We start from the raw sequence: 25,047 nt of genomic DNA, 5'->3' as shown, positions 1-25,047 counted from the left end.
AACCCAGGAAGGACTTTACTACTGAGCAACATCCCCAGCTCTTTTTGTTTTGTATTTGAGACAGGGTCTTGCTAAGTTACCCAGTATCTTGCTAAGTTGTTGAGGCTGACCTCTAACTTGCAATCCTTCTACCTCAGCCTCCCCAGTAACTGGGATTATAGGCGTGAGCCACAGTGCCTGGCTTTTACTTTTGTTTTTTTGGGAATGGAACCCAGGGCCTCAAACACATTAGGGATTCACTCTTATCACTGAGCTACATTCCTTTGTGTGTGTGTGTGTGTGTGTGTGTGTTGCTAGGGATCCATCTCAGAGCCTTGCACATGCTAGGCAAACATTCTACCACTGAGCTATATCCTCAGCCCCTCAATACCCGGGAGTTTTAAAAGATATTTGATGTGATCTCAGTGCTCTGGTCTTGTTCTATGTCTCTTCTCACCTACGGGGGGAATAAAGAAAGTTGATTTCTTTTACTAACCGAACTGTTTGTCTTACACTTAGCATGTAACCTGCTAAGACCTTGTTTTCATTTTGAAGTTATTTGAGAAAAAGAGTGAGAGCCATTTAAATTATAAGCTCATGCCCATGTAGCCTTGGATAAGCTGCATTGTTCTATGACTTTCTGGGAAATGTGATAAGGCATCCCCAGCTTGGGTGTTGGATTGATGGTCTGGCCAGTGGTACACATCCTTGCCTGGTAAATGCATCCTACTAGCTGTCAAATCCTCTATTAGAGCTCCTCATGATCCCTAATTCATGGTACTATTTTAGACACTGTGGCTCTTTTTTTTTTTCTTCTATTTTTTATACTAGTGTTTAGATATTCTGCAGGCCACAGTAAAATCCACATTTACTTGTATCATTTGAAAACATTTACTTTGACATCAAGTTTAATATTGAGCACCTTTGGAAATGAGCCTTTATATTAACATTAATGTACAGGATTCTAATGAATTCCAGACAGTATATGTTATTAGGCACTCTCTCTTTCTTTCTTTCTTTCTTTCTTTCTTTCTTTTTTTTTTTGGAAATTCTTTCAGATTGTGATGAGTTTTAAACAAATTTTAGTAACACAAGTTTGATCATGTTTAGTTTTTCTGGAGTTGCTGTCACTTCTCCCTTTTAACAGGGGTGATGGCCAGTGTCTCACTGGGGGGTTCTTCTTTCTACCCAGGAGGATGTAACCCATCCTAAAACTTAAAGTCTCAAATAATTAGGAACAAAACACAAATAGTCAGAAATTTATTTACAAAAGCAAAGCCCCTGATAGATCTAGTCCACATGGGAGCTGGAACTAATCAAAGGAAAGATGGCTCTGGTAGTTTATTTAAGGGGGTAAGTCAAAGACAGGGATAAAGGGCGGAGTCTTGTTTCCTGATGCCTTGCAGTCAGCAGGTTGATTGGCATCTTCTCAAGTCACACCCATCTCAGGTGTTGTGTGGGATCTTTGGCAGAGCTTGAGGGGGGAATTCACCTGCATCAGGCAGTCAGTTCCGGTGGGGGCATGCCACAGGGACTCATCTCCTCCCACTAAGCTATGATGTGCAGTGTAGTCCACATACAGCCCATGGATGGCACGTGACACCCTTTCAAGTATCATACGCCAACCTTTACTCATTTTGTTTATCTGAAAGATTACAGATGTACAAGTAAGTTTGGAAAATGTTCATCAAGCATACAGAGGGAATAGGCTTGCTGCCCAAGCAATGAGAGTTGTTCCAGTTGCTCTTTGAGAAATTTTTGAGTAATAAAATTCAAACTTCTAGAAATTTGGGTAATCAGTAGAACCTAAGGTTTAGACCATTTTGTAAAAGGAAGTGATCTTAGAACAATCTTTATTTATGATAAATATGTTATAACGCAGTTCCAAATGAGATCATGAAGTTGGTAATTCTTTTTTTAATCCTACACAAATGTGAGCCAGGTGAAAACAGATTTCTTATAAAAATTCAACTTTTGCTACATGAATCTGCATAGAGAAAGTTGTCTCTTACATAACGATGAGACTTTTAGGGGGGTCCAGAATTACGGGGGTCCAGAATTCGTATGTAGCAAGAAGCATTGTGTTCTAGAGTTAGATGATTGTATGGTGATATTGTTCCTGCCACCTGCCAATTCATTTCACATTTTTTTTCTAGGAAAAAAAAAAAAACTTGCTATGGCTTAGATTCTGTGCTAGATGCTGGTGATATAAAGGTGAATAGAACAGACAGGAACCTGGTGTGTGTGTGTGTGTGTGTGTGTGTAGAGAGAGAGAGACAGACAGACATAATAGTTGCTATAGTATTGCTTTTCATTGCAGTTCTACATATTTCTTTCATTTGATCCCTAGTCTAGGTAATTGAGATGTACATTTTCACTTGATAGATTTTTCGTCACTCAGCCACTCTAGGAGTAAAAGTCAGCTTCCAGATAGAAAGCTTGTTTTGTGATTGGTCCTCTGTTGTTCAGGCACACATGATGCTGACTTGTGGCAATTTCACAAGGAAGAAGGCAGTGAAATGCCAAACTCACTGAAATTCAGGATTGGTGTTTTGGCAGCAATACCATTAGAACTATTTGGAAATAAGAGTAAGACAAATAATTTTTATAGTGGCTCAGAAACCCCACTTTGGCCTTAAGAACATGGTGTTAGGCCTGTACGGAGTTGATGATTTTAATTTTAATTGCTCTTTTCTGTAAGTGGAACAGAAGCAAAGATAATTTTTGGCTGCCATGTAGATGAGGATAGCCATCTAGTTAGTGGGAATTATTTTTTAACAATTTTAGTTGGGTTTCAATGAGGTGATCTCGAAGCTTATAAATGAACTTTGGAAGAGCTAACCTTGTTCTGCTGTCTACTTTCAAAATTGATGACTTTAAAAATTAGGACTCCTAAAATTGTATGTAAAATTTAAAATGTATCAAATATGGGCAGAGGAAAGAAATAAGGTACTGTGTATAAAATTTTAATGTACAGCTGGCCTTGGTGGCTCAGTTCTATGATCCTCTTCCTACTTGGGAGGCTGAGGCAGGAAGATCACAAGTTTGAGGCCAGACTGGGCAGTTTTAGTGAGACCCTATCTGAAAATGAAATTTTAAAAGAGGGGTAGGGATACAGCTTAGTGGTAGAATGCTTGGAGGAAGGTCAGAGTAATGCCCGGTCTCATATTAATTGCTCCTTGTTGTCATTCTATAATTTGTCTGTTTTATGCCACCAGAGATGAAACCCAGGGCTCTCTACCACTGAGTTACATTCCCACCCAGCTGTTTTTTTCTTTTCTTTCTTTCCTTTTTTTTTTTTGGAGATAGGGTCTCACTAAGTTGCAGCAACTAAAACTTATAATTCTCCTGCCTCAGCCTCCTTGGTTGCTGGAATTATAGGCATACGCCAACAAGCCCAACTGTAATAACAAGTTCTTGAACCACGACAAGATCTTTTTGATAAACTGTCTTAAAATAAAACTATGGTCAGTGTCTTTTCTACTAGTGACATCTTTTAAAATAATTAATTTCTTTCACAGTAAGAGTAATTTTGTTCCTCCAAAGGATAGAGCCCGTTTGTTAACAACAAAAACACCTCTCGCTCTCCAGCTGTGTTTTTTTAGAGCTAGATCCAGGCTTCCCCTAGCTACTGATCTGGTAGGAAAGGCCTATCTCTGACTGTTGTGATGAAGGTTTATAGTGGGCAATTTGAAAATGTTACAGGTGGACAATGGCCAAACCCTCATTGCTTCTCCAAAGCATATACTTGGTGTTGAGGGGAGTAGCCCATTGTGGTGTTGTTTTTGTTTTGTTTTGTTTTTAATTTTTAGTTGTAGATGGACACAATGCCTTTATTTTATTTTTTTTAATTTATTTTTATGTGCTGCTGAGGCCTGAACCCAGTGCCTCACACGTGCTAGGCAAGTGCTCTACCCCTGAGCTACAACCCCAGTCCCGCATTGTGGTTTTATGTCAGAGGGACAAGGAATGGGTTGGGGTAAGTGAAATTGTACTTCTTTGACACAAAAGAACATGCTCTTCCTCTTCCTATCTTCTAAGGCTCTCTCTCTAATCTTCATATACTTGAAGGAGATGAGCCTTTCCTTTCAGCTTGGGTGGGGTTTCTCACCCTTTTTGTTTTTCCCATCCCCCACCTGGAGTCTCTTAGACACTATTGCCCAGCCCTACACTTAAATACTGTAGATGTGCTGTGTATCTGTATTTAACATCCAAAGGAGCTTTTCACCTACTCCCCAAATGAATTTTAAGTCCGCCAGGGGCACTATCATCCCCATTTTGAAAGCACAGGCTGGGAAACCTGGCTTGGGGAGTTGCTGCTCTAGGCAGTCATTAAGCTTTGATGAGGGCTAATCCATGTCGTCATTTGTTTAAGATCCTTGAGTCCTTCAGATAGTTTTCTGATATGGATCACTGTTAAAGGATTGAGTTGTTTACCTAAAGCTTGGACTTTGAAGTTGCTCATACTTGGTTCAGATCCTGTTGACCTCCTCATCTGATTCTTGCTATGTTATCACTGGCAAAGCCTTAGATTATTCATCATTTATTAAGCCTTAGTTTATTAAGCCTCTAGCAAAATAGAGCTAATAATAGTTTCCTCAAAAGGTTGCTGGGGAGGACTGAATGAGAACACAGGGCAAGCCATCAAAAAAACTGATATTATTAGTTGTGTTAGGGTTTAGACCTACTAGCTCTGCATTTTAAAGATTAGATTATGTGCTTTTCTGAATTCAACAGTGATACAGATATGGGAGAGAAAGATAAAGAGCTATGTGACGCCATCCAGTTTAACTTTGGAAGGTATGAAATAATGTGATGGAAGAATACATATTAGGTAAATATTGTCAATCAAGTAGAATTCATATGTCAATAGGGATGAAAACAATACAACATTAGCAACCTACCAAGAAGATGAAATATGGACTGGTGATTTTATACAGGCTATATAGCCTCAGGTAAACTGTGATCTGGAGGCAACTTCCCTGCTTCCTGGCAACTGAATGGTGGAGAGGTTTGAGGCAAAACCCTCCAGTGTCTGTTACTAGAAGTTCTTAGACACTTAATTTGGTCTCTTCAAAGTCCTGAGCAGGACTTATTTTTATTTTTTAATATTTTAAAAAAGAGCACATGAGCAGTCCAGTGTATGCCTTTTCACATCTTTTCTGAGTAAGATGAGAGGGTTTTCAGTGTTTGCAGAACATCTGGGTCTGTGAATTCTCCCAGAGTGATTGTCAGATCTGATTTTTCTCCTTAAGGAGGATTGGCAAATATTAGTCACCTTCTTATTTATTTATTTGACCCTTTATTAAGGTTGAGTATTAAGCGAGTGCATATGTGTGTATGCTTGTGTGTAGTGCCAATGAAAATTCTATTTATTCTCTATTTGTTGCTTTGTTTTATGAAATATGAGTAATTTGGACCAAAAAAAAAAAAACTTTCATGGATAAAGACTAAATTAAAAAGGGAAACTTGAATTTTAATAGTGCATGGAGATGCACCTTGTTAAATACATGTTCACATTCATTAGCAGCCAATTCTAAACATGTGACTTCCTTAAGAACAGAGTCTCCCCCTGCACTTAACTGTCTAGGGAGTAACTGTCAGCACAGGGTACTAGTCAAATACAGGGGAGTTGCTGGACTCCTGGGGAGATTTTACAGAGTATCACAAGAAGTTGCTGGAAGGAAACTTGGGAATAAATTTTAATTTTTTTTCAGGGGGGCAGGGGGCTGTCTTGCTAGGTTGCCCAGACTGAGCTTGAAATCGCAATCCTCCTACTTCAGCCTCTTGAGTGGCTGGGATTACAGTATGCACCACTGAGGTTTTATTTTTCAGAATAAAAACCTCTGTTTATTTGTTACCTGTGTGAAATAGAAAATAAATACGGCATCTTGGGAAGTAAAATTGTGTAAATTGTGAGCTGGAGGCAACTTCCTATATGTTAAATATTCTTTCTCTTGGCTGTACTAGATGTTGACTTCCAGAATTTACTCAATACAGAGGAGAACTAGTAAGAGTTCTTAAATCTGGAAGAGTAATGCTCTAGTTTCTTTCCTATTGGTTAACCTTGTGGGAGTCCGTGGCAGAGATCTAGGAACCTTTGCCTTTCAGGTCTAGAATAATAATTTCCTTATCCATTTGTTGTGTTTTTGGTCTACCAGTTACAGAAAATTAAGTGTCTGCTATTGAAGCAGAAAATGGTAAGGCATTTGGAGTTTCTTTGTTATCTTTTGGTGTACTCCAGTTCATGAAACACAGGATTAGAGAAGAGTAATTTGAGCATTTTTATACACACACATGGAATAGAGAAGATTAGGGAAGGTAGAGGTGGATAGGCACTGTTAACTTTGTTCTCAAAACCTAGTCGCAAGGAACATGGTATTGCCCATGTCACACCTAAGATAGTACTAATTTTTACTTGTTCAAGAGCTACTTAATAAGCTCCTACAGTGGAGATGAAATCAGATCGAATCCAGGCCCTCTCCTAAGAGGCATTGAGGGCTGTTTCTCCCAGGGGAGAGTGTCCTGTCCTGTGCCAACCTTACACAGTCCTCTCTAGCTTTCCTACTTGTGGAACCTCCAGGCAGAGTTCCAAGATGGCCAAGCCTTCCTCCCTTTTTTCCTCCTCATCTTCGCATAGTCATTTAAGAAGTACACATTACCTCACTGGCTCTGGGGATTAATGGCTAGTAGCACCTTGGGAAAATGCAACCCTTTTAGGATAATCTCCTGGGAACATCTGTATGTGTGATATAAACTGTGCTTATAGCTGGCATGGCCCCTTGCTGAAGTGGGTTGGAGGTGAAGTGTTTGAGGCATGCTGCGTGTCGGGCATCCCATGCCATGGGGATGCTCTCCCAAGCTCTGTCCTTGACTCTGGGTGCTCTTCACCCTCTGGTCACTCCCTTGCTGCTGCTGAATACCAGAAGCACCCTTTCACTGTGTGTCTGCTGAGGGAAATTGTTCTGAAAATAAAAAGTGTTTCATGGCTGTGAAAACTCAACTGTTTGATAATGTCTTTAGAGAGATGGAGAAAAACAATACCAATACCCAATTTGAGGCCTTTGTTTTGTTTTGTTGGTCCTGGGGATTGAACCCAGTATCACTTTACCACTGAGCTCCATCTGCAGTACTTTTTTGTTTTTCATGTTGAGACAAGGTCTAACTAAGTTGCTGAAGCTGGCTTCAAACTTGTGATCCTCTTGCCTCTCCTCCTGGGATTATAGGCCTGTGCCACCATGCCTGGCTCCAAATTCTAGTCTCCTAAGTGGAACAATTGAATGAAATAATAACTTATACCATTAATATTTCTTTTGTACACAGACTAATAAATACTTTTACTTCCCATTTACCTTTTTAAGGACCAATCACAGTGCTTTTAAAGAATACCATAAATTAAGAACACTTGGGGGGGTTGAGGTTGTGGCTCAGTGGTAGAGCGCTCACCTAGCATGCGTGAGGTAGTTAGTGGGTTTGTTCCCCAGCACTACAGAATAAATAAATAAATAAATAAATAGATAAATAAATAAATAAAGGTATTGTGTCCATCTAAAATTAAAAAAATATATCTTTAAAAGAAAGAACACTTGGGGGAAAATGTGTTTTAAGTTCTCTGAATGACTTATGTATTGAATTATCTTACTGTACCCCATACATTTTTATGATTATTGCCTGTCAACTAAAAATTAAACATTAATAGAAAGAAAATGAAACTTATTAATATTTGCTTACTGAGAAACTTGTGGAAGTTGGTTGTGATTGGGGATGGGTCAGTGGGAGTAAGGGATTCAATCAGTCACAGGAAAAGTCTGGCGACTCCAGAGCCAGGGTGGAGGAAGTTGTAGCTTAGACTGATGTTGGCGGCCCTGGAGGCTGCTGTGTGGCTCATTCTCTTCGGTCAGCAGGTGGCACCAAATAGCCAAAACTTATCCAGGGAGAGGTACATTGTGCTTGACTGAATTAAATCACATTTTCTATACTTTGAGAATTTAGGATGAATAGCACCTGCACATCCTCCTATTCCCCGAGGTAAAATCCTTCAAGACTGAATTTTCTGAAAGTCTTTGATGCTGTGATATAGTCATGAAAGTTAATGATCTCTAAAATCAAATATTGATTTCCATCTTTTCTTTTTAAAGGAGGGATGATGGCCCTAAATATTAAATGAAACTATGAGATCATTCAGGAGAATATACTTACTGAATTAGTTTTCTGTAATTTTTTGTTTTAATGGAATTCTGTAAATACATTGCTAAAATAGTTGTCAATACTTAATATACCAATTCATGCACATTGTTGAGATTGATTATGTCTGTCCGTCTGGGAATTTTGCTCCCATTCAGGATTTCTGTTTGAGTGATGATGATGATTTGATTACTCAAGTAGTGATGATTATTTGATTACAGATGTGAGTTGGTTATAAGGTGGATTCGGTGCTTCTTCCTGAGGAACATGGGGGATATATTGGTCATGTTCTTAACTTCTGACAGAACTACTAATGATAAAAAAAAAAAGATGTAGTTATTCATATCATTATTTGCAACCACTATGCTATTAAGGTTTAGTTTATTTGTTTCAGCTTATTTTATTTAACCTGGAAATGTGGTTGCATGTGACATGTGCTTATATGCCACAGCTTGAGAAAAGCTACATCTGAACTACAATAGGATAAATGTTCCTTTTCAGCATACATGGCTTTATTTTCCTTGTATGGTGACATGAGAAAATCGTCTTCTTATTGGTCGTTCTATGTGCCTGGGTGGAGGTCTGGTCAGGCTCTGTAGTGATGAGGCCACTGAATGGTCCATGTGCATATTCTCAGTACACATTGAATGAGACTTTTGCTAAATAAGCATCCAGGTACAAAAATACTAGGATTTTTTTGAATTTTAGGGTGTGGGGAGGGATGAGATAGGAAGGAAGAGGGAGGTAACAAACATCTTTCCCTTGGGACATCTTCCTGCCTCTACAGGAGGAATCATCCTTCTCCCTCCCACTCTTTATATGCAGTCAACTTACTTAGGTAGCTTTGCATGCCTGGCTGAGTCTTGAGTCCCTGCGGTGAAATTTAGAATATGCAGGAATTCAACCACACCAATAGGAATCAAGCAGGGCTGGCCTGCATTTTCCTCTTGCCTCGGGTCCTGCCAGCTCTCTCTCCAGAACACATTCACTTCTCTCCTCCTCCAGTCCACAGTGCAGGGCCACACCTGGAGTAACCTTCCAACTGGTCTCTGCTTCTGTTCTTGACTCCTAGAATCTGTTTTCCACACAGAGTCAGGATTACTACTTTAAAAACACACTCCGTGATGTCAGTGACGAGTTTAAATCCGCCCAGTGGCTTCCCATCATGCTCATCGCACCCCTGCACACCAGACTCCAGCTATGCTGGTTCTCCAGCACGCTGTGCTGTTTCCCTTTGCCTGGAATGCTGTTTCTCTCTGTCTGTGCTTGACTCATTCCTTTACGGCACTGAGGTCTCAATTTCAGTACCTGGAGACGCCTTCCCTGACTACTAGGTTTAAAACAGTCACTCACTCTTTCACTTTACTCTGCTTTTATTTTATTTTCTTTAAACTCTCTTTTGCTTCTCTCTGTGTATCCAGTCCCTAGTAGGACTTGAGCTTCCCTAGAGCAATTCCCTTACCTTATTTACTGTTTATCCCTAGCATCTGGAAAGGCGCTGAGCATGGGGTAAGCCCTCAGTGTATTTGGGTTCACTGTGTGAACCATGGCAACGCTGAAGGGAAAGGCTGCACTTAAAGCTAAACATCTCTCTCTTTATTCTTTGAGGGATTGTGATAAAGTGAAGACAACAGTGAGGTCTAGGTCCTTGTGCCATATTTATCCCTGAAAAACACTGTGACACTCGGTTGGTTCCTAAGGAGTAGGTATTGGTGTTGGTCACGGAAACTGTAATAACAACAATATAAATAATTATAATCACTTATTGAGCATCTACTATGAACTGATACTATTCTTGGTGTCATATTCTTTTTTTAAAATATTTTTTAGTTGTTGATGGACCTTTATTTCAGTTATGTGTATGTGGTGCTGAGAATTGAACCCAGTACCTCACGCATGCTAAACAAGCAAGCTACCACTGAGCCACAACCCCAGTCCCTCTTGGTGCCATATTCTTACATCTTAATTTGGGCAATGGTTTTCTGTTATGTGAGATGTATAGAAAAAATGATTTGTTCTTTTTTATAACATTTGATTAAAGATAATCTAAAAGATTATATAGTTTATGATGATATGCAATAGAAACAAAGAAATTTATTCAGAAGCCCCAAGTAGGTGTTCGTATAGCCATGATAAAACTTTAAAACTGTAGTTCAAATTTTACAAAGAAGAAAGAACCGTTTGTTGGGAATCCATCATCTCACCCTCTTAATAGCCTGTGAAGTATCTTCCTTATTACTTCCTTTGGGAAACTGAGGCTCCAAGATATTGAGAAGGTTGAACAAGGTCACACAGCTGGCAAAGGCAGTGCTGAAGTTCAGAACCAGCTTTGACTCCAGAAGACTGATGCTGGACAAACACTAACTCTGTTATTTTCTACTCACCTTTATCCTAGCAGGTTTTGTGGGGACTGTACACACTTTGGACACCTAAATATGTTTTTCCTTTTCTTTCTTACAGAATTCTAAGAAGGAGCTGATGTGGAGGAGCAGCTGAGACAGTTCAAGATGACGACCACAGTAGCCACAGACTATGACAACATTGAGATCCAACAGCAGTACAGCGATGTCAACAACCGCTGGGACGTGGATGACTGGGACAACGAGAACAGCTCCGCACGGCTCTTTGAGCGGTCCCGCATCAAGGCTCTGGCAGGTGAGTCCCCTTCATACCCTGTCTCAGAGCTCAGTATGCTGTACGGTCCTCCTTAAAATTGTCCACCTGTCTTCTCTATGACTCCTGCTTACACATCATCGTATCTCTACTTAGCCATGTCCCACAAGACAAGCTGAACACTGTAAAGAGCTAGAGTTCCATATTTGGAGAGCTCTCTCTCCTTTTTTTGTCTTTTTTGGAACTGGGGGTCGAACCCAGGGCTTTGTGAATGCAAGGCAGATGCTTTGCCACTGAGCTACATCCCAGCCTGAGCTGTCTCTCCTAATGGCCAGAATAATTCAGAGCACAGAGAGATTTTTATAGCAGTTCAGAAAGAACTACTCAAACGTTGTAAGATCTTTTATTTTGACATCTTACATTGCAAAATGTTGGAGCACATTATACCTTATACACAAAAATACCCAAACCAACCTGTGTTGTTAATGCCTTGACCTATTAACTGGCCTAAACTATATAAGGTTCGTTAGTACTACATAATAAGGGCTTTAGATCTGAAAACCAGTAGTATAATGTTTAGTAAGGGTACATTTAACACTGTAACAGGTATATTTATCATTAATTCACTAACACTAGTGGAAACGTGTGATTTCTTATTCCCTTGTTGCTGTTGAATATCTAGAGCATACTTTGACAGTGACCCTTGGCGGGGTGGGGAGTGTGTCACCCTAAATTATTTGAAAATTCAGGAAGTGGTTCCATCACTCTGAGAACACAGCAGTCCTGAATATATGTAAAGCAGAAGTCAAAATAGAATGCTTTCAAGGTCTTCCATCTGTACTTTGAGACTTCAAAGGAAATTATTTCTATTGAGAAAAGTGAATTTATACTTTCTCCCCTAATATCTTTAATTATGATAAATAAAAAGTCAGGTAACTTTACTGTTAACTGTGAAAATAGCTCACTTTTCTGTTATTTTTATAATAGAATTAGATTATGAAGCATGTTCATTTGGGATTCTCTTGATTTTTAAACAAAAGGAAACCTAACCCAAAGTAGCTTAAGTAGCAGAGAAAACTGATTGGTCACAAAGTAGGCAAATTCAGTCTTTAACAAGACCTGTTCCTGGACTTAATTGGTACAGTCAGGACCCAGTTTCTTTCCCTCCACTCTTTGGCTTTATTTGTTAATGCAGCCTCCATTTACAGTCAGGATCTATCTTGTGGTCTCAAGATGGCTGCCCCAGATCCCAGGTCTCCTGGACCTTGCAGACACCCAGAAAAGAGCACATCTGCACCCCCATCATCCTGCGGTCATCTCATTACCATGTTTGACTGTAGTTGGAGAACAGGACATCTGATTTGACTTCATCTGGACAGGGTACACTCCTAGAGTGAGTATTTAGTCAGTCCCACCAAACAGCTTGGCTAGAAAATTTGGAATGTAACATGAAGCAGGAAAAGGGGAATGGATATTGAGGATGCAGCCAAATGAATGCTATAGGAAAAGTATTCATCTTTCTTAGGCTAATTTGTCTCCTGAGTGGTGTGATTTAAAGATCTTTCTTGAATGAATGGTTAATTAGATAGTCATTCACTTGAGAGTTGGGGCCTTAGTTTCTGTCTTATTCATTAGCATGGAACCGTATGGAAACCATGATCTTGGCTTGTGCTAATGGATTGATTGGTGCTTTCACCCCTCTCCCTTTTTCTTGAATCTTCATTTGAGCCTTAAGACCAGTATGCTAGGGGTGACCAATTACCTGTTATAGTTAAAGCTTTGTCCCAGGGTTTCATGAACTGACTTCCAGACCACTCACGTATAATCGAATCAAGCCTTTATTGAAGCACACCGGTGGCGGCTGACCAGAACATAAAGCTGTTCCCCTGATCAGCCCTGAACAATTGCAAGGGCACTCCTTATAAGCCTGAAAACCGCAAAAGGGATGTTTGGGGGGTCTAGCCAATGCAAGCAAGCCAGGTTACAGAAGCGGGACAGTGCAGTCAAGCGGAGGGAAGCCTAACCAATCACAGTTAGCCCAGTCACCCCAGTTACAGAAACAGAGCCCCGTTACCCTAGTTACAGAAACAATACCCCATTAGGTAGTTCCATGTTCTTAAAGGTTTCTATAGCAAAAGGAAAAGAACATCTTGCTCCAGTCATGACTCTTCTACTTGGCATGGTTGTTTTATAGGATGAAGTCATAAAACAAAATGGAGTCACATTTGCTCCTACTATCACAACCTTTGCTCATGAGGCTTTTACTTTCTGATTCTAGGCTACCCTGTCTTTCTTCCTTCCTTCCTCCCTTCCTCCTTTCTTCCCTCCCTTCCGATTGAACCCAGGGGCATTTAACCACTAAGCCATATCCCCAGTCCTTTTTTAAAAAAAATATTTTGTTTAGAGACAGGGTCTAGCTAAGTTCCTTTAGGGCCTCACAAAAAGGCCTTCCTGAGGCTGGCTTTGAACTTACTATCCTCCTGCCTAAGCCTCCCAAGCTGCTGGGATAATAGGCACATGCCACTGCACCTAGCTATCCTGTCTTTCTTTTAAAGACAGCTTTTCTTGCAAACTGCAGAGAAGTTACTTGCTTTTTGTATGTGGTCTTTTTATAGATTCAGAGCAAAGACCCCAGCTGACCCTCGTTCATTTTTCCTGATATTCCAAGGATGTTTGTCTAGGTCCCAGAAGAACTGTGTCACAAATATAATAGCAATGCTCATTATGGTGCTTACTATGTGCCAGGCACTATTTTAAATGCATTGAATATTTTAATAGTTAATCCCATAACGATCGTATGAGAGTTACCATCATCTATAAAGTATAAATGAGGAAACGGTCACGGAGGGATTAAATAGCTTGCCAGGGGACACTACTGGCACTTCAGCCTAATGACCAAAAAGAAGTGGAGAGAATTGCACTCTCCCATTTACAGAATCTACCTGGAACACCTGGCAGGACTGGGCACAGCGAGTCTTTCTCAAAGTAGAGAAAAGCTTCGTCTGAAAGCTACTTCCTCATACAAGTTGGGTGAAGAGGGAGTCTTTCAACTCTTCTCAACTCTTTGGCTTATAAAATTTTAAGATTCACATATATTTTAAGAAAATATTTAAAGTTAATACTGACTTGCCATGTACTCAAAGTTTATATACATACCCAAAATATATATATCCAAAATACAATCACATTAACATGGAAAGTCACTAGTGAGATTTTACATGTTTATACTAAGTCTTTGAAGCACATCTCTCTTATATATGAGAGTCTGGTGAGATACATACTCATACTCATGTTGAAAATTGTAGAGGGAAAACATGGTAGAGGATACTTATCCCTGTACTTTCCATGGTTCTCAGTTTTGGTTCAGAAGGAAGATGAGAATATTCATGAATTCTTTTCAGTAGCAAAAAGATGGTGGCATCTCACCTTGAGGGTGATGCACTGTGAAGTGATTTTTTAGGTCTTTATTTCCTGCACTCCATGAGATGGCATGCCCATATTCTTGACTTCTTTATCTTTTAAAGAAATGTAAATGTTTTCTTTCTATAAATATGATTATTTTTAAATGAAGGGTGTTTAGTGGCTTATATTTAACAGAATCAACACAAAATAGAGGAAATTTGAGGAAGAAGTCCTTTAAAATGTGCAGCATATTTAGTTTGAAAATATTAATAAAAAAACTAATTATTTTTATCAATACTTCTTAGTAGTAAAGAAAAAAAAATTGGGAGAGTATATACCAAAATAGCCAGTGTTTATTTTTGAGTGAATTTTCTATATTTAGCTTTTTTCTGAAATAAAATTTGTACTATTTTGTAATAAGGAAAAAGCATGGAAATTATTGTAAACATCTGATACTATAATTCAGAAATCTTTTTTTTTTTTTAATTTTTAATATTTATTTTTTAGTTTTCGACGGACGCAACATCTTTGTTTGTATGTGGTGCTGAGGATCGAATCCGGGCCACACGCATGCCAGGCGAGCGCGCTACCGCTTGAGCCACATCCCCAGCCCCAGAAATCTTAATTTTTTTTTTCTTAAAAAATAATGGCCCAGAGAGGTGGTAGAAGAAAGCCTGTGTATGAATGTGCGTTTTAATAAAATGATAGAAATTAGAAATGAGATTACTTTGGGAGTTATCACTCATCAACATTTATGAACTCAAAATTTGCCTGTTTGCTGAGTTGTGAACACAGCAAAATAAATTGACCTTGAGTTTGCATTGTCACAGAGGAATTAAGGACAGAGGTCAGCTATGGGAAAATGACATGTATCTAATTGTGTCTCTGCCTCACATGCACAAAGTAGATAGCATTGATGGTGATTATATACAGGTGCCAGACTGCCTTGAAACATGGGCTGCAGTGGTGAAGAATTTTGGTGGTGTTTAATCAGCTAAGCAGAAATATCCAGATTAGTGCTGTATAAAAGAAATACAATACTAGCCACATGTGATTTTTAAAATTTCTAAGTAAAATATTCTTATCGGTGTATCCAAAATATTATCATTTCAACTGCATAAATGTTGTTTGAAATACTTTTACATTTTTATACTGTCTTTGAAATCCATTGTGTATTTTATACTTACAGCTCATCTCAGTATGCACATATCATGTGGTCAGTAAACACATGTGACAAGTGGCTACTATTTGCACAGTGCAATTTAAATTGCCTTCACGTACACTTTTTTTATTGGCTGCATACTTTTTAGATCTGCAGAATAAACATGGGCTTTAAAGTACCTTGGGGCTGGGGATGTGGCTCAAGCGGTAGTGCGCTCGCCTGGCATGCGTGCGGCCCGGGTTCGATCCTCAGCACCACATACAAACAAAGATGTTGTGCCTGCCGATAACTAAAAAATAAATATTAAAATTCTCTCAAAAAAATAAAAAATAAAGTACCCATTAAGTATTTAGTCGTAGGTGTATTTATGAAGTAGTAAGTAGTTGGCTCTTTAGCTATTCCTCATCTTTAAATTATGATGAGGAATAGTGCATTAATTGAACAGTCATTAAAATAATAAAGACTTCTCTCTTTTGTGCTTTCTAATACTAAACTTTCATTAAATAGATGCAATGTGGTAACAAATATAGATCCCCTACCAACATCTCCATTCCACTTTTTTGGCTGAAAACCTGAACAGAATACCCAGGCAACTGTTGTCAGACACTGTATTTGGATGCACAAGATTTCAATAGCTAACTTGTTAACAGTGCTTACTCTATGTCCCCCTGCCCTATAAATTGAGATTCACCACGTGGAGTAGTGAATGCAAGAGTCAGCATTTTTAGTGAGCCTCCATATGATTGTGATGTAGACCAGTTTGAGACCCACTTTCTTAGGACTTGTCCAAATGCTCTCACTTAATATTGAAACCCTGTTATCCTTGAGCATTCCTGCTGAAGTGACAATCAACTTTTGTCTCTTCTTTAAAATATTAGTCTACCCACATAAATACAGCTGTCTCATACTAGACAAAGGTACCAAAACATACAATAGAGAAAATATAGCCTCTTTAACAAATGGTGCTGGGAAAACTGGAAATCCATATGCAGCAAAATGAAAATAAACCCCTATCTTTCACCATGCACAAAACTCAACTCAAAGTGGATCAAGGAAGGAATTAGTCCAGAGACCCTGCGCTTAATAGAGGAAAAAGTAGGCCCAAATCTTCATCTTGTCGGATTAGGCCCCAAACAGACACTTCTCAGAAGAAGATATATATTTGATCAACAAATACATGAAAAAATGTTCAACATCTCTAGTAATTAGAGAAATGCAAATCAAAACTACTCTAAGATTTCATCTCACTCCAGTCAGAATGGCAGTTATCAAGAATATAGACAACAATAAATGTTGGGGAAAATGTCGGGGGGAAGGCACACTCATACATTGCTGGTGGGATTAAAAATTGGTGCAACCAATCTGGAAAGCAGTATGGAGATTCCTTAGAAAACTTGGAGTGGAACCGCCATTTGATCCAGCTTTTCCACTCCTCAGTCTACACCCAAAGGACTTAAAATCAGCAAACTATAGTAACGCAGCCACATTCATGTACATAGCAGCTCAATTCACAATAGCTAAACTGTGGAAGCAACCTAGATGCCTTTCAATAGATGAATGGATAAAAGAATCTGTGATATATATTCACAATGGAATATTACTCAGCATTAAAAAAGAATAAAATTATGGCATTTGTATGTAAATGGATGGAGTTGGAGAATATCATGCTAAGCAATGTAAGCCAATCCCAAAAAAACTAAGGCCAAATGTTCTCTCTGATAAGTGGATGCTGATCCATAATGGGGAGGGGAGAGGCATGGGAAAAATGGAAGAAGTTTGATTGGGCAAAGGGTAAGGAGTGTTCATGGGGGGCAAGAAAGATGGCGGAATGAGATGAACATCATTACCCTAGGTACATGTGGACTGCACATATGGTATGCCACTATATCATGTATAACCATAGAAATATAAAGTTGTGCTGCAGTTGTGTCCAATGACTCAAAAGCATTCTGCTGTCATATATACCCAATTAAAATAAATAAATTAATTAAAAAGTATTAATCTACCTTTCCCCTGGCAACTAGGTCACAGTTTATGTTTTGATATCTTGACATCTAGATGCCTTAATGTTCTTCCCACACTGAGAGTTGTGCTGTCTCCTGGCAGGAGGAGTACATACTTGTAATCCCTGGCTTCATTGCAGCCCCATCTGGAAGGATCCACCCTTTGTGGAGATGATGAGGTCCTCCCTTTTCTGCTCTATTGCCATTTGGGCCTTGTGTGATTTTTTTAATCTCTAGGAGGACAGAAAATTTCTCTAGTCGTAAGTTAGCTCTGTAGTGCTAATTAAAATGAGTGGGGAAACTTTATAAAGTATATCTTGAAAAATTTTGCAATTGTAGACAAAAAAATTCACACCCAGTTTCCTCAGAAAAAAATAAATGGATTTTATATGGCTAGAACTAAAGCAGAATTTATCATCTCATTCTCCCACTTGACTGCAAATTTCAAGCTAGCATTAAAGTTATGTGCTTATACTGGGTGGAGTTGCTCACACCAATAAACCCAGTGATTTACTAGGCTGAGGCCAAGTTGAAGGCCAGCCTGGGCAATTTAGCCAGACCCTTTCTTAAAATAAGTTAAAACCAGCTAGATATAGCTCAGTGGTAGTGTACCCCAGGGTTCAGTCCTCAGTACAAAAAAGGAAGAAAAAGATGAAAAAGAAAGGAAGAGTTACATGCTTAGATTCTTTTAATCCTCAATTGTCAGTTCTGCACATAAATGACAAGAAAAGTATTTTAAAATCATGAAAGATATTTAAGTTCACATATTTTTTTTGGAATATGTTTTAATGATTTTTTTCCCCTCCAGTAATGAGTTTTTGACTAGGTGGTTTGGATATTGGTTTTATATTTTTGATGGCCACCTCTAACATAGTGATTTCACTCAGAAACTACTGAATAAAATCATTGATCCTCAACTGGTACCCTCCCCCACATACCCAAAATGAATCAACAGGTGGTCTTAGGTGATGAGTGGTGATATTTGACTTCCTCCTTCTGAAGGAACTGAGCCCCTGTTGTTGAATGTGTAAAGAGGTCTATAAAACATGTCTAGAGTAATCTAATTGGGAAGACAAAATCTATTTGTATGAGACTACATATGTGTGCAAGTGCCAAGGAAGTACTATGGGCAGTTAGTACTGCAGTAATTTAGAGGGAAAAAATTATCACAAAAGAGGAGAAAATGCACCAGAGTCATTTTAAAACATTAGGGCCTAGAAGCCGGAAGGAACATTAGGACTTGAGCAAGCCTTGTCCTGGCTGCTTCAGTTGCCACTGCAATAAATTAAAGAGGCTAGGCTGTGGGTGTCCCAGGAGCCCTCTATTGAAAGCAGAAGATATGCCATCACCTGCTTGGAATCTCCTCAAAATCAAGCTAGGGCTTTTAAAAATCACACACCTACCTCTCAGTTCAGATGTACCACTTTAGGCCCCAAGGGAGAGAGAACAGTTCCTTGGATTTGGAATGGATTTTTACAGGGAGGATTTTTTGCTTTCCTGCCTGTATTGGGGATTGAACCCAGGGGTGCTTTACCACTGAGCTACATTCTCAGCCTTTTAAATTTTTTTTGAGACAGGATCTTGCTAAATTTCCCAGGTTTACCTTGAAATTGTGATCTCCTGCCTCAGCTTCCCAAGTAGGTGGATTACAGGATTGTGCCACACTGCACCTAGTGGGATATTTTAAAAATAAATTAAATTTTTTTAATAAATATAGAGTGATTACATGTATTTATGGGGTAGAAAGTGACCTTTCAGTAGTTGACATACAATATACAATCAGGACTAGAAGGTATTTAATTGCTCCCCCTTATTTTCCTAATCCACTCTAGAATCTGTTTCCCTAAATGATGCATTGTGAGGAATGTGAGAGGCATGGTCCTTAGCACACAATAAGAGACCACCATTGTGAAATCTGAAAGACCATTTCCATATCCATGAGTTCATGAAAATCATTAAAGAGGAAGTCTGTTTAGATCATTACAAGTAGGCCCAGATTATCCCTTAATTCGTTTTTTCACATGCAAATTAAGTTTTCTAACCATAGGAAAGCAGGAGTCTTCTCTGCCTGTTTTGGGTACATTTTCTCTGGATTTCTTATCCTCCCTCCCTTTTCTTCCTGTTACTGTAGATCCAGTTTCTTCCCTGTCCTTTTTTTTTTTTTTTTTGTGCTAGGGATTGTACCCAGGGCCTTGTGCATGGGAGGCAAGCACTCTACCAACTGAGCTATAACCCCAGCCCTCTTCCCTGTTTTGTAGTTCAACTTGGCTTCCTTGGTTCTCCCCCACATTTTGTTCTCTGCTCAATGATGGCTAAAATCTCATGGTAGGTGAGGGGAGTGGCCCAGGCTTGGGAGGACCAACAGGTGGAAGCCTAGGGCTACTAAGATCTCCCTCTATTCCTTCCCTTCATGAAACCTCTTAACCGCACACCAGGGTTCTCCTTCCTCACTGGCCTCAGCACTTGCTTATTCCTGCACACTCTCCCTAACCTCCCTGTCTTTCAAATGTCAACCTTTTATTGAGATGAAATTTACATTGCAAATACAATAATTTTTAAAAATTACATTTCATAAAATGAATTCTTTTAAAGTATACAATTTGGTAATTTTTAAAAAAGAGGCTGAGGCAGGAGATTCAGGAGTTCAAAGCCAGCCTCAGTAACTTAGCAAGGCCCTGAGCAACTCAGTGAGTCTCTGTTTCTAAATAAAGCACAAAAAAGGGCTGGGGATATGGCTCAGTGGTTAAGTGCCCCTGGGTTAAATCCCCAGCACCAAAAATAAATAAATAAATAAACAAACAAACAAACAAACAAATAAATAAAAACAAAGCTTGTGGCAGTCACCACTGTGTAGTTCCAGTGCATTTTTAGTACTCCAAAAGGAAATCCCATACGCATGAGCACTCACTTCCCACTTTCTCTTCCCCCCCAGCCCCAGGAAACCACTAATCTACATTCTGACTTTTATTAGACTTGCCTATTCAGGACTTTCTTAGCAAGTGAGATATCAAAAAAATATATATTACATAAAGTCGTCAAAGCTAACATCCAGGCGTACATTTCATATAAATGAAATCATACAATATGTAGGCTTTGGGGACTAATTTCTTTCACTTAACAAAATATTTTCAAGGTTCATCCAGTTTGTGGCATGTATCAGTATCTCATTTCTCCCGCTGCTTTCTTACATAGCAATAATGGTAGATTAGTGAGAAAAAAACAGAAAATACTCTGTAAAAGCTACCAGCACCAAAATAGTGTGATTTTTTTTTTTTTTTTAATTTGGTAGTTTCCTGGAAACAGATGGCAGATTTGGTTGTAATATTGCAGATCAAAAAATACTATTTTCATAGGATGTTTTTCATTTACCCAGATGTGGTCATCAAAAAAGCCTAGTGTGGGTGTTTGCTGTCTCATATGGTCATATGTTTTACCTTTATTAAATTCACTTATAGTTTAGTTCCTATGGACCTATGAACAAGTACTATCATAGGAAGATAAAAGGATGAAATTTAATTAATTAATTTGGGGGGATGGTATTCAGGATTGAACCCAGGAGTAAACCACTGAGGCATATTCCCAGCCCTATTTTATTTTTTATTTTGAGACAGTCTCACGTAGTTGCTTAGGTCCTCACTAAGTTGCTGAGGCTGTCTTTGTGATCCTCCTGCCTCAGCCTCCAGAGTTGCTGGGATTATAGGCATGACCACCATGCCCAGCTGAAATTTAACTTATATGCAGGGCATTTATAAAGTTCTGTGTACCTTAAAAATAAAAAATGTCACACAGGAGCATTGAGAAGAGATACATAGGAGCACCTAGGAGCAAACAAAACTATCACAAAGTGTATTTTATTATTAACAGTGGAATTCAGATAGCTAAAATATTGCCTAATCAGCCTTCTCAGAAACACCATTCAATTTAATTGTTTAGTGTATAGAGAAAATTGTTTCTGGGTAGATGTTAAACAGTTTTTTAAATTTCATTTTAGTTTTGATACCAAGTCCACTAAAGAAGATGGTTATATTATTAAATTATATAGATTTGTTAGCAGTTTTGACATGATCATTCTAAATAGTAATCCAGTGGGGAGGTGTTCTGGTAACAAGGGAGCTAAACATTTAGTCTGTGTCTACTGATTGGCTTCTTGGAAAAGATTCCTGCATTTAGAATTATTTTTGGTTAGTCCTTTCTGGTTGTAAGGAACAGAGATTCATTTGAGTTCTCTGAATAAAAAACAATGTGAGTGTGGTAGATTTGGGGGAGGAGAGAAGGAGAGTTATTACAAAGTTCCAGACACAGGAGACTTGGAAATCCATGTGACTGTGGCTGCTACAGGGCAGGAAGTGTTATACACAGTTCCGATGTCCACATGCCTCCTTTGTTGGAGCCCTCTACTTAGTAAACTATTACTGAGTATAGTTTACTAAGTGTAGTATCTATTTCTTTATCACAGATGACTTTGTATATTTCTTTATCACAGATGACTTTTTATATTTTAGTTCCAAATCTTTGTTTTTGCTACAGAGGTTTTAACCAGGGGTGCTTTAACGCCAAGCCACATCCTTTGCCCTTTTTATTTTTATTTTTGAGACTGGGTCTCACTTAATTGTTTAGGGCCTTGCTAAATTCCCAGAGTTGGCCTTGAACTTGAGATCCTCCTGTCTCAGCCTCCTGTGGTTGGGATTACAGGTGTAAAACACCATATCCAGCTTCAACTCTACTTCTTGCCAATCTTTTATCTTTTGACCTTACCACTAAATGATGTTAATGACTTAATATCCCAGTTTTCTGTAAGTGTATTTCTGTAAGGTTGGGTATGGCATTGGAGGTCTGATTGGCTTAGATAACTTTTAAATTATTTACTTATTTACTTACTTATTTATTTGACAAGACCTTGCTGTGTTGTCCCAGGCTAGCCTTGAACTCATGATTCCCTCTCCTCAGCCTCTGAGTATTTGGGATTACAGGCCCAGAAAATGTATTATATTAGGTCATAGCCAGCTCTATGCTTACAAATGATTCCTTTAAAAAAGGTATCCCTGGGCATCAGTGAAGAGCATATGTACAAACCATATGTACAACACATCCAGTGGCATCCAGCCATCCACAGTTCAGAGAGCATATGGCTGGAGGTTGGAGGCTCTGGTTGGTATAACTAAAGCAGAATCGTAGCTTGGGGGAGGAAAGCACTTTGTATTAGGACTTTTAGGGGAAAGATCTTGGAGTATCCTGCATGATTGAAGGAAGAGCTAAACAACAGTCGATCTGAAGAAGGGGCCTGACAGAAAAAAATAGAGTTCTTTCACTCTCAATCTGTTTTTAGCTTCCTCGTGTGATTGGGCTTCTGTCTATACTCCTGTAGGTGGCCTTCCATCTGCCCCTAGGCTTTGCATCCCTTTCCTTTCAACATTTTTCTAGTTCTAGTTGGAAACATGGGGGCGGGGGTTTGGGAGCAAAGCAATAATTAACTAGGCTTTGGTCAAATGGCCACTCGTGGACTAGTGAACTCTGGCGTGGCCTGTGGAGGGCCGTAAGAACATAGCAGCTTTCTTCAGAACCTCAGGAAGCTGCTCCCCACAAAAAGGGAGGGTGCTGGGAAGATGACAACAAATAACAGTCAATGTTGACAACACATTTTCAGATATATTGATGTACTTTATTCAGAGATAAAAGAAACCTTGTAAAATGGCAAAATGGTATTTACCTTTGGTTAATTGCTTCCTTTAAAAAGAAAGGAACCCCCCAAAAAAGAAAGGAACCAGTAGTGGACAGTTTTCTTTATGGTGATTGAAAAAATCAAGTTAACAAAGAGAAACAAATGTTAGAATTTTAGTTTTTAGAATATGCATCTATTCTTAGTGGCAAAACATATGCTTAGCAACACACACACACACACACACACACACACACACACACGAATATGCCTGTACTAAGATGTTTAGTTTGTACTTAATTAACTTATGAATTTATGTCATGGTTTTGTGATGTAAGAAGAGAGTCTATCCCTTGTTTTCTTCTTTGGGGCCTTCAAGGACCAAATACCATTCTTAGAGTGGAATAGTTACCCAGTTTTAAAATCCTATTCCATTGATTTTTTTTTTTTTTTTTTTTTTTTTTTTTGGTACTGGGGATTGAACTCAGGGGCACCTGACCACTGAGCCACATCCCCAGCCCCATTTTGTATTTTATTTATTTTTTGTATTTTATTTAGAGACAAGGTCTCACTGAATTGCTTAGTGCTCCTCTGTTTCTAAGGCTGGCTTTGAACTTGAGATCCTCCTGTCTCAGCTTTCCAAGCCTCTGGGATTATAGGCATGTGCCACCAGGCCTGGCTGTTCCAGGGTTTGTAGCAGTACAGTGACCTAAGTACTATATGAGTATGTTCCTTACCCACATGTAATCTATTTTGGAGAAATAGACCATATGTATAAAACAAGCAATGAATGTGACAGTATTTTATAGAAAGTGATACTTCCTGTAAACTTGACTCTTGGCTGATTCATCCTGTGGTTGATAAACATATGCATGTTTGTAATTCTTATCTGTATTCCCATTAGCTAATCTTCAAGGGAACTTACCACGCTCTAAATTTTGACCTCTTTGATACAGGCCTGTGGTTTTTCAGAAGTTTAATAAGGTAGTAATGTGATTGGGCAATGATTGCATGTTATTGGGTGAGGCTGATAACAATTTTGCCACACTAGTTTAAATTTCTGCAAACTTCTTAGATTTCTTGAATGTGTATGTGAAGTTGCTTTATTAACTACAAAATTGTAGGAATATTGAGAAACAGATGGATTGAAGTCAGGAAGACACTGGGACATTTGCCAAGTCAGCCTCTCCTTGCATTCCTTGTTACATATTAGATCACCCTGTCTTAAGGAAACCCAAGTGCTCTCCACTGTCTCCAGCCTGAGCCCAGTCCCATCACGGAGCATTCTGCCTATGTGGTTCATGTTGGAACCTTTCTCTTTGAGAAACTTATTGTTTCCTTGTTATCCTGTACCATGTTTCCTACAGATTCCCAGTTTGATGTGTGTGATCAGAGTGTGTATATCCATATTCTCCCACCAGTTGATTAATAAATTCCTTGAAGACAGTGACAATGGATAACATTTCTTCCAGCATTTTCTATAGTGCCTGTTTCAGTCAACTTTTTCATAGCTGTGACCAAAAGATTCAACAAGAACAATGTGGAGGAGGAAAAGGTTATTTGGCTCATGGTTTCAGAGGTCTCAGTCCAGACATGGCCATCTCTATAGCTCTGGGCCCAAAATGAGGCAGCACATCATGGCAGAGGGTGTGGCTGAGGAAAGCAGCTCGGGACATGGCAATCAGGGAGCAGAGAGAGAGAGAGCTCTGCTTACCAGGACAAAATATAAACCCAAAGGCACTCCCCCAGTGACCTCCCTCCTCTAGCCACACCCTACCTGCCTATAGTTACCACCCAGTTAATCTGTATCAGTTGATTAATCCATGGATTAGGCTAAAGCTCTCATAATCTAATCATTTCACCTCTGAAAATTCTTGCCTGTGTCACACATGAGATTTTCGAATCACCTCATGCCTAAATCATAACAGTGCTTCGTGTAAGTCTGAATGCAGTTAGTATCAGTTAGTACTTGTCAGATTGAAGGAGTCATTTGTGTTCAGAACTGCTAATTATCACTTTAGTTGGGGGAAATTTTCCTAATTTTTGTG

General features: G+C 39.0%; 1 protein-coding gene across 1 annotated transcript in view; it reads left to right on the top strand.

The window, feature by feature from the left end:
• The window catches only part of Sptbn1 (spectrin beta, non-erythrocytic 1), a 183,107-nt gene that overhangs the window by 30,365 nt on the left and 127,695 nt on the right, over positions 1-25,047 (top strand). The window contains exon 2 of the mRNA XM_048804939.1: positions 10,624-10,818. Coding sequence (XP_048660896.1) covers positions 10,671-10,818 — 148 coding nt within the window. The 5' untranslated portion in view covers positions 10,624-10,670. The remainder of the gene's footprint in view (positions 1-10,623; positions 10,819-25,047) is intronic.

Source organism: Marmota marmota, unplaced genomic scaffold (assembly GCF_001458135.2).
Source record: "Marmota marmota marmota unplaced genomic scaffold, marMar, whole genome shotgun sequence".
NCBI classification, from domain to species: Eukaryota; Metazoa; Chordata; class Mammalia; order Rodentia; family Sciuridae; genus Marmota; species Marmota marmota.
Note: the sequence above shows the minus strand (reverse complement) of the source record. Positions and strands in the feature narration are given on the sequence as shown.